At 37.4% G+C, this 10,900-nt stretch overlaps 1 protein-coding gene across 2 annotated transcripts; it reads right to left on the minus strand.

Moving 5' to 3' along the window:
- Positions 1 to 325: 325 nt before the first annotated feature.
- On the minus strand, positions 326 to 10,865 carry htatip2 (HIV-1 Tat interactive protein 2). Of its 2 annotated transcripts, none has more exons than XM_014018611.1 (6): positions 10,848 to 10,865; positions 4,246 to 4,491; positions 4,062 to 4,169; positions 1,853 to 1,990; positions 1,463 to 1,524; positions 326 to 1,130 (listed from the first exon to the last, which is right to left on the minus strand). In XM_014018611.1, the coding sequence occupies exons 2-6, from the start codon at positions 4,432 to 4,434 to the stop codon at positions 914 to 916; spliced, it is 714 nt and encodes a 237-aa protein (XP_013874065.1). In that variant the 5' UTR covers positions 4,435 to 4,491; positions 10,848 to 10,865; the 3' UTR covers positions 326 to 913. The 2 variants fall into 2 exon arrangements, with proteins under 2 accessions (XP_013874065.1, XP_013874064.1); XM_014018610.1 differs by lacking the exon at positions 10,848 to 10,865 and adding an exon at positions 4,719 to 5,132 and having other exon boundaries at positions 4,246 to 4,435.
- Between the last annotated feature and the right edge of the window lie 35 nt (positions 10,866 to 10,900).

Raw genomic sequence — 10,900 nt, forward strand, 5'->3', positions numbered from 1 at the left:
GATAACGTCTGTTCCAGACATCTTTATTTCTCCATGAACACACTTTAGGTTATATTTTTTGTATTGTTAAAATGCAAGTGAGTACTACCAGACACACGTAAGCAAAATGCTTTCATGACTGCATCACATATTCAGATAAATAAATATTGACGTGTGAATTAAATGTGATTTGCATCTTTAATATAACATGAATAAAATTTTTACTTGTAGCACAAAAGCGGGGCATTTAAAATACAATCATCAGATATTACCTCAGAGGCAAGTGTATACTTAATATGATATTTAAAATGTAAAAAATAAATAAATAAAACGTGATTTAGGCACAGACAGACACACACTAATATAATTTATTGAACATTTTTGAAAACAAGCTCACATCAATGTCCAACGTAGCATTCACATTAAGGCAATGGTTTAGTGTCAGAGCACAAATTATGAAAAGAAAATAAAATAAAATAAGGCTGTTGTACTTGCCAGATGAAAAAATCAAACAAAAATGATCATTAAATATGTTTTTTTTTTTGGTTTGTGTTTTCCTTTAAAAAGTCTACATTTTATAAACAATACTTTGGACATAGCCATAAATACATGAATGTTACATTTAAAGTACTGTGAAAATATTCTAAAGTGATGGCAACTGTATTCAGTATGTTACCTCTGTAAACCTGCAAAAAAAACTTGGAAAAACAAAATATGTCAGAGGAGTAAAATGTGCTCAAACATAATCTGCACATTTTATAGATGTCATCAATAACTTTAAATCTACCATTTGTCAAACAGTGACGTAAAAATTAAGCTTTTTGTGATGTGCCTGGTCATTGGTGGCATTTCATTGCTATTTAATGAATCTTATATTTATATCATTCATATATTTATTTCTTTATTTGTTTACCTCAGTGCAGTTTATTCTGATTCATTTCCCTTTACTTTTTCCCAGACTGGCAATGTCCTTGTTCTCCAGGATCTCAGTCTTGAGCTCAGGCTGAAGCACGGTGTTGGACACGATCGCTTTCGCCACCACCTGAACAGGGATGGCCATGGAAGTGGAGCAGACAGCAGAGACGGCGCCGAAGAACTTGCGAATAACCCACTCGCCAGGTCGACTCTCCTGTCTGTCCACCAACAAAACCCTGTTTGAGAAAAAGATAAAGTTAGGAATAGCTTGAAAAACTGGCCAAGACTTTTTTGTTTTGTTTTGTTTTCTTCCCATTTAATGTCAAAWGTCAGTGACTGAAAGTCAGTCAGTGAACTCAGTGGTAATGCTCAGGATAAATTTAGATAAATAACATAATTTCCTTTGAAAACTTATCTGTTTTCAGAGATATCTGAGCAAGAATTTAGCAGTGGCCAAATTGATGGGATATAATTTATTTACTTAATACCACCTTCAATATGATTATTTTTGGTATTCCTGTTTTCTGTCTATTAAAATCTACAGTATGAAGAAAATATGAACACTCACCCTGGTCTGTAAATGGAAAACCTGTCAAAACCAAGTGCCTCAATTTCTGCTTCCACTTGTCCCTAGAAAATAAAGTTCATTCAAAGTTACAAAAAAACACAGAAGATTCAAATGTGATTWAAAAAAAGGAAAAAGCATTTCAGTATAGCGTGCAAAACAGAAGGTAACAATGAAAAATAGGAGACAACAGTTCAATGCAAACTTTATTACAGCAAGTGTGCCATTACGCCAGACACCATTACATGTTTKATACCTCACCCTATTTTTTTAAACAGTTTGTCTTACTCGGTCAACACAGCACCCTCTAGTGACAAGACGTAATAACAGCAACAGAACATACACGCATTCAGTGTGTGAGTCTAAAAACACAACAGCAGGGTAGTAAAATACCTTGACTTTGAGGTAGAGGAAGTTGCTGTTTTTATCTGCTCCTCTGGAGGACTCCAGGTGGAACTGAGAGCAGCCTCCAGCCTTGGCAAGTTCAGCAGATTTCACAACATAGTCATGGTCCACTCTGACAAACCCATCCTTAAAAGAAAAAACTGTAAAGTTAAAGACAAGATGAATTTTTTTTAATATGATGGCACTTTGTTACTAATAACCTGGTGCCAAAACATWTATAATGTTTTGAAATAAACTCTTAAGTCATAATTAAGGGTGTACTGATTATTGTTTCATAAACACCATGATGATTCCCACAAAAATGTCCAGAAAAAAACAATTGGTGGGTTATAACGCCTGTGTGACTAATTACCACAAGAGCCAATTTAGTAAACAGTGATTCTTCATTCTGCTCTTAAAGAATAATAAATATTAACATATAGCTTTTTTTAGCTAAAGTTGTTTAGCTTCCTGAACAGATTGTAAAATAAAGCTGACTGTTAAAGTTTTTAAAGGTTGACCATGCAACACCTGTTTCAAACCCTTGCAGGTTCTGTAAGATAGGCTACTTTTCACAAATACTGTAATAATGTGTATATCTAATAATTTATAAATGATCTCTGGTTTGTTATGTGTCAAAACATTATTGTGATAAAATGGCATCACTCCTCACTAATGAAGGAAAACACTATTTCTGCCAAATACCTGTTAATACTATTGATTTTGGAACAAATTAAACTTTAATAATATAAAAAGTACAGTAGATATAAATGTAGTGCACTGTGAGAAGATATAAACTCATCTGTTTAGTTTTTCTGCAMTAATTAAACTTTAGTGTTATAGTTTTTAAAAGGTGATTATACTTATTTATTATTTTTCTTAATATTTAAAGTGATGGAGCAGTCTGTTTTTTTATTCATCCAGTAAAGTGCAGTTCTTTTCTTGTTCCTTAATCTAGGATTATAAAACACTTTATATGGCACTTTAGATGCAAAATGTCACAAAAGATCACCTGTTTGACATGATGACTAAAAGAAACGTTGAGAAATGCGTAAACCTGAAGTGTTTTAATCCCACTGTGAAAGAATCACTACTTGTGACTTAGGAAAAAAGTAAAGAARCATAAAACTAATAATCTGCAGGAATGTTGGGCAACTTTTATTAGCAGAGAAAAATGTAAGCTCCTCATAAAATTTGCTTTTCTCTTTTGGGTTTTTGCAATTATTCATTTTACTGTTGAATCTTTTTTTTATTCCAACTCCTAAAAGAAAATAAGCAAGACTTAAAAAAAAATGTGTTACTCGTTTTAGCATCAAATTCTTGTAAAGTCTTGGGTTATAAATCCACCGTAGTTGTTTCCTGCTCAGGGAGCCTCTTTAGCCTCTCTATAAAACCTCCTGGTACAGCTGCTCACTTCACACTGCTCTGTCAAGCTGTATGYGCTCGTCTGCTGAAATAAAGAAAAAGCTTCACACGTCTCTCCAACAGGAGTTTGCAGGGTTCCAGCTTGGCTCAGTCAAACTGTGAGCAGCAGTCTGCTGACATCAAAATCTCTTGCACACAACACCCGGGGTCACCCGCCTGGAGCTGTGGCCGGGGTGGGTCCAAAAACTGTACAAAGTCTGTAGTACAGAGTTTGAATTGAAAAAGCCTCCTAGATGGGAAGTGAAACGTGTTCAACTTTAGAATTGAAAGTCCAGTTCTTTTTTTTTTTTTTTTGATTGATCGTGACCTGGATAGGTGAGAATCTTCACCTGCATGTACAGGAACTGGAAATGGAGACACATCTGGCCAAACCTGAAGCGCTTCAAGTCACGCCCGTGGAGCAAGATCTAAAGATTAAAGGAGTGGCTCCTGACATAGAGGTAATGCCAGACACTCCTAGMTATTATTTATTCACCTTTATTTAAACAGGGAAATCTCATTCATATCACTGCTCTCTTTTACAAAGGTCTGAACCTGAAGGCAGCCTGCATGTTTCTGGACTCTGGGAGTAAACTGGAAAAAAGCTTACACAAGTATGAGGAGAACGTGAACTTCACACAGAAAGACCCCGGGTCTAAACTGGGTATCAAACCAAGAACCTTCTCGCTGTGAGACAGCAGCACTAACCACTWCACAGACAACTGCTTAGTCCTTGTTAATAATAAACCCACCAATAGATAAAAGAACATGATTTAGCTGACTAATCAAAGTGTCACTCTGGATTATTACTTACAGCTCCTGCTTTTGCTCTGGTTGTTCCCAGGCAGCAGTAGCCCACATCATGACCCTTGAAGGCAGCAGCATAGTCTTCAAGCTTTTCAAAGTCCACCACCTCCTGCACCTGCAGACCAAAACAACAAGTGTTGAGTTAAATGGAAACGGGTCACTTCCTGCAGAGGGTGCATCAGGTCACTGACCAGGTTTCCAAACGCTTTGTCTTCAAAGCTCAGCTGCCTGCGTCCGATCAGGGTGATCTTGGAGAAGAGGTTTCGCTCCAGCAGCTCCTGGAGCAGCACCCTGCCCGTTTCTCCAGAAGCACCGAGAACAAAGCAGCTCTTGTTCTGGTGCCTGAAGGTCTCCTCCAGACTCTTCAAGTCCTCAGCCATGCTGTGGAGCAGATACAGGTAAATCTGTTGACACCATGTGTGTGTGTGTGTGTGTGTGTTTGTGTGTTTGTGAAGGTAGGCTATGCCAGAATGAAACATATATCAATATGCACTTTTATAAAACTGTCAAACTTTGTTCACCATCTTAATAATTATTAAAGAGGAAGCTTGTTGGGCGTTTTGAAGAAAATCTAAACACTCACATCAGTATTTGTAATGTAAACAGACACTGTAGCTTAGCATATATTCGCGACACATAATCCCACTAACAGCTCGCTGTTTACCTCGTATATTTCACCGAAGGACCGTCGTCGAAATAACTGAAGACAGCAGCAATTACAAGAATTATAGCAGCTAAACGCCAGCTCACTTTCCCCAAGCTGGTCCCTAGGAGTTTCATTACACACCGCTGGATACAGCTGGAGGAGCACTTCCTGGTTGTGCTCCTCCTGGTTGTMTATAGATGTCTTCCTGCTTCGTCAGTCAGCTGGATTAAAAAAAAAAAAAGAAATCATCGTCACTTGAAATGTCGTACTATACAAATAAAACAGACTCGATTCTACACGTTGTAAAAGTAAAAACAAAAAAATCTGTAATTTCTGACGTTCTCCTTCATAGAAAGCGCTGCGTAGATCACGCATGCGCACTGACTTTAGACGTCTTCAGGACGCAGAGCGCTCCTTTAGAGTCTTTCCATTTTTTCCTTTCCCCCCTCTCTCTGTCCCCCCTCATCCATTTATGAGCTTTTCTCCTGTCAAGAATATAATACTGTTTCGATGATAGGTTTCTCAGTCCACATTTTTTTGTAATTTCAAAACAACTTTTAAATAAAAGTAGTTTTATGTGCTTAAAATGAAACCACCTASTATCTGTTAATATGCTACTGTTATCCAATCCATTTAAGGCATTATAAAAATGCTCTCCAACTACGCGTTTGTTTTTAAAGCACTAAATTACAAACAGTGGTGGGATGTAACAAAGTACAAGTACTTTGGTGATGTACTTAAGTATATTTTTCATGTATATGCACTTTACTTAAGTAGATTTCATCATGGGTACTTTTGACTTTTACTCCACTACATTTTACATCAAGTATCTGTACTTTCTACTCCACTACATTTCTGTAAAGTGTTGAATTACAAATTACATTCAAGTCACGTCGTAGTTTTTTCTTTGTTTTTTTTTTTGTTTGTTTGTTTGTTTGTTTTTGTTTGTTTGTTTTTCAGTTTGAAATTAATCAATGGCGAGAGGGGAATAGCTGTAATTTGTCCATTGAACCACTGCAAAGCAATTTTATTCAATTCAGTTTATTTATATAGCGCCAAGTCATAACATACGTTGTCTCAGGGCACTGTACATAAAAAGAACAATCTGAAGAAGAAGCCAGCAGATTGTGTTGAATCACTTCATCACAGTCTCCCAGGCTGAGCAAACGGTGGAGAGGAAAAACTCCCTGCTAATCAGGAAGAAACCTCCAGCAGAACCAGGCTCAGGACAGGCGGCCATCTGCCTCGACCGACTGGTTGAGGGACAGGAAAGAGACACAGACAAACACTGAAGAACCGGTCCGGGACTGGTCCAGGTGCACCTTCTCCTGTAAGAGACAAAGAAAAAACATGATAGAAATAATTACAATAAACATGTAGAGGAGAATATAGATGACAGCAGAGTGAGGAAATGTGCTCAGTTTGTGCTCCAGCAGTCTAAGTCTATAGCAGCAGAAATGAAGAATAATTCAGGAAACTTAAGTCTAATTATAGGATTTATCAAAAAGGAAAGTCTTCAGTCTAATCTTAAAAGTAGACAGAGTGTCAGCCTCACCGACAGAAACTGAACTTGGTTCCACATGAGAGGAGCTTGATAACTGAAAGCTCTGCCTCCCATTCTACTTTTAGAAACTCCAGGAACCACAAGTAAACCTGCAGTCTGAGAGTGAAGTGCTCTGTTAGGAAACTATGGAACAATAAGATGTTTAATATAAGATGGAGCTTGGTTGTTAAGAGCTTTGTATGTTAGGAGTAATATTTTAAATTCTATTCTGAATTTGACAGGGAGCCAGTGGAGAGAATCTAAAACTGGAGAAACATGATCTCTYCTTCMAACTCTCATTAAAACTCTAGCAGCAGCATTTTGGATTAACTGAAGACTTCTTAAAGAGTTTTTTGGATGCCCAGATAATAAAGAATTACAGTAATCCAGTCTAGACTTGATAAATGCATGAATCAGGTTTTTTTTTTGTCATTTTTGGACAAAATGTTTCTAATTTTAGTGATATTACAAAGGTGGAAGAAGGCGGTTCTGGTAACATTTTTAATGTGGAGGTTAAAAGACATGTCCTGATCAAAAATAACACCAAGGTTCTTTACATTAGAACTGGAGGCCAGATTAATRCCATCCAGAGAAGGTGAAAGGCTGCAAAGWTGATCCCTAAGATGCAGGAAACTACCATACTTCAAGAAGACAAATTACAATTTCTCGTTACCTTATTCCATTCCAAGTGTGTCTCAGAAATGGCCACAGTATGTATAATAAACTTCAGTAAAACAGAACATAACTCGCCAGCTTTCTGTTTTAAACTACAGAATTACAAAAACCGAGTTCATGGATGGTTTAAAAAGCAATGAGCAACTATACTACATTTCTAACTCCTGGATCTGATCCATAGACCTCTGTCATTCTCTGGTGCATTTTTTTTTTATTTTGTTTTAAAGAAAACCTTACAGTTGATATTCCATGATGTATATTATATGTATTAATCATGCCGAACTGAAAAAAATGAACCTCACCTTATCTGGTTCTGATTTTGACCCAAAGAAGTTTCCCATTCAGATGTACATCCGTTAACAAGTTTACCACATTTGAAGGTGACAGGTGCAGATGGGATCACTCCTGTCCAAACRTGTACAATTACTTTAAATGGCACTAAATTTCAGTCTGGATCGCGCGTGAAGGCCAAACACTGAAAATGTATTTAGCCTTTTGTCAGACCTACAGGGGGTTTCATTTGCCAAAACCTGCTCACAAAGAAAGCAAGTCCAGTCACATGCAATGAATTCATCAACGCCCCATGTTTTTAACACCCCTGCCACTTTGAACACAAGGCATCGACCCAATCTAATAGAAAATGATGCAGCCAGGGATGATCCTTTAAAGATGTCAGCAGTAAAAGACAGAAAGAAAAGAGGCTGAGTTTGAGAGAAGAGGCCTTAAACTGGCACTCTGCTGAAATGAAATGTCGCCTCTTTGTTCCTGATCCGCGGGTTCTAATTGGGCCCAGCGGCAGGGAAGAAAGCTGCCACTGTGCTCCTGTCTGTCGCACCTGTTGAGTCATTGTCTCTCACATTGATTTGACAGGAAGTTGGAGTAAGAAGGCTAATGCCTCACTGGGTGCGTGGCAGAAACGTGGTTCAATTTCCTTTTAGAGCTCCTCTGCTGGAGATGGAAATACCAATAGTGGTCAGTGATCAATAGCATTTAACCATTGATTGAAACTAAAAAAAAACATGGATTCTGAAGAGCCATTTCTTTTTCTCATCAGATTTCTTATTCTCTTTCTTAAGGCAACTCTTCCCACATGCTCCTCAACATTGCGTAATAGTTTAGATTCTTCTGTCACACTGTCCACTTATCACTCACAGAGGTGTTCTGACTTGTTCACATGTTTATCAACATATTTCTTTAACTGTTAGTCATTTAGACATAAGGAATGTTGAACTTCATTAATTTCTTTTACCTTATAACCAAAGATGTATCTAAATGGGATAAAACATATTTTAGAATTAAATTTGAATGTAAAGATATGATTACGTGGCAATTTTTGGTGAAAGCTACAGATAATCGGTACAATCTAAATTAAAAATTTAAATAGTAATGGCCAGATACTACTTAAACATTTTTATTTCAGCTACATGTGAGCCCACACTAAATTTGCTCTGAGGCTAAAGGTTGATTTGTTTTCTGCTCTRTTCTCCCAAACTCATCTCGATCAATCAATCTATTTCTATAGTGCATTTAAAAACAACAGTGTTGACCAAAGTGCTTCACAGGGAGAACAAACACACAATAAAAAGCAAAAGATTAATAAAACAGGATGAAAAACTAATGAACACATGTTTTAATGGAACTCAAATCATACTTGAGTTAAAAGTCAGGGTATAAAGTGAGTTTTCAGGCACAATTTGAAAGACTGAACAGMCTCTGCTGTACAAATCTCAAGAGGTAGGTTGTTCCAARGTTTGGGGGCCRCCACTGCAAAAGCTTGAWCCCCTCTGCGCTTCAGATTAGCCCTAAAAGCATCTGACAGTGGTCCTCAATCGTGGTCCTTGAGGGCCACTATCCTGCATGTTTTAGTTGTTTTAGTGCTCCTCTGCAWATCTTGAAGTTTTGCAAAGGCCTGTCAAGCATTCATTCATTCAAATCAGGTGTGTTGAAGCAGAGAAATCTCTACAACATGAGGACCAGGATTGAGGASCACTGGACTARAGGATCTAGGTTTGGGTTGTGAAGGTGCAAAGGTTCACTAAATAGCTACGTGCCTTTCTATTTGAAATTTAAGCAAAAATAATTTTAAAGTCAATGCAAAAAAAACAAACGGGCAGCGTAAGTCAGATAGAACAGCAGCAATGTGGTCCTGCCTCCAGGTGCCTGTTAAAAAGTGTTCTGGACTAACTGCAGACGATGGAGAGATGCAGTGGTGGGCACAGTTCCCCTAAAGCACTAAAGCACTAATAGGATAACTAATTTCCTGATTAGTGTTTCAGGGCTTTTGCTAATTTAAAAATTTATCAGAGGATTAGCACTTGCTAAATTTATAGGCTAAATTTAGAAGCACTAACTGAGGTCTTTAAATGTTATTGATCAACATTAATGTCAACAACTGAAGGTGAAAGCTGTTAAACATTTTGTTCAAATGTGTGTCACTTATCCACTAGGTGACAATCTATGAACCAAAATACAGCTGTGGAATGTCAATGATACATCTTAATAGAGCAACATGATAATATGTGACTCATGTTGTCTGTTGAAGAATGTTCATGAGATGACTGGGTTATTTTAGTGCTTTAGAATTAGGGGACCTAAATATTTGAGTTAGTGCTTTAGAATTAGGGGACCTAAATATTTGAGAGTGTTTTAGGGCTAATGGAACTAATTTTTAGATGCTGCCCACCATTCGAGACCCGCATTGAAAAAGTTGCAGGAGTCCAGTCTGGAGGTGATGAAGGCATGAATGCAGGTTGAGGTCTTTTGAGTAATTGTATGTAGTATATACAGTATAGTATATGTATATATTTAGCTTTAGCAAGTAGACATAACTGATAAAACCTGGTTTTAACAGCTGAAGATATTAGTTTCTCAAATTTAAAATAATTGTCTAAAAACACTAGAAGATTCATAATGACGGAGGAACAGTAAGGATGGGCCAAGAATCTGAGGAAACCCATGGAGAGAACAATTACTAAATAAAATAACTTGATTGTTTGAAACTCAGATTGTGACAAGCTGTTTCCTGTCTTTTCAAAAATCCTAATGTGAAGTTCTTTTTTCTTTTTTTCATATCATGACAACAACTGACTGGACAAGTATATGAAGTTCAAATATGCTTGTAAGCATGATGAATGCTGTGGAAACTAGAATTGAAATGTGGACTGCAAGACGACTCTCAGCTTGAACCCCATTCAACTCATAACTGTCAGGCAACATATTACTTTTCAGGTTTAATAGAAGCCACATTTGGTTTGCCAAAAAGTATTATTAACTATTAATTAAAAACTAGTATAATGTTAGAAACAAAATRCACTTTGTCAGGCTTCATCTTTGCAAAATCATTTGTTTGGCATCACAAAACAAAAAACAGTTTTCTTGTTTTACAATTTTTGCGTCTATATCTTGATGTTACACCATTTTGCAGACAGTTATTTCCCTTAAATGSTTTTGTTGTGGTCCTTTTTGAGTGTTTTCCTTAAAAAACATTGCTTTCAATAGATTCTGTAAAAGTGACACATTAAAGAGAATAATTTAGCATTGATGAGTCACATGTTCTCAAATAAAACACAAGTGTTTCGTGCCTACAAGCAGGCACATACGGCACATACAGACACACAACACCACAGCTTAAGGCTTTGTGGTCCAGCTCTACAGACTCTGAAGTGTGATGCTAATGATGGTAATTAATGGAGCCTGACAGCACAATCTGCTGCCCATTGTCTCCCAATAAACAGCTTTACAGTCCACATGAGCCACAGAGGGAAGGGGAGGCTTTAAGCTGAGAGCAGAGAGCGGTGGGAGTGAGACACAGACACACACAGTGGAGGGTCAGACCTCACGGGACAGCCCTGATCCTGAAGTGGGGATTAGCTCAATTAGAGAAGCAGCGTCTGATCAAGACACAGGGTTCGATGTGTGTGTGTGTGGATGTGTGTGTGTGTGTGTGTGTGTGTGTGTGTGTGTGTGTGTGTGTGTGTGTGTG

Source organism: Austrofundulus limnaeus, unplaced genomic scaffold (genome assembly GCF_001266775.1).
Source record: "Austrofundulus limnaeus strain Quisiro unplaced genomic scaffold, Austrofundulus_limnaeus-1.0 Scaffold197, whole genome shotgun sequence".
Classification (NCBI taxonomy): Eukaryota; Metazoa; Chordata; class Actinopteri; order Cyprinodontiformes; family Rivulidae; genus Austrofundulus; species Austrofundulus limnaeus.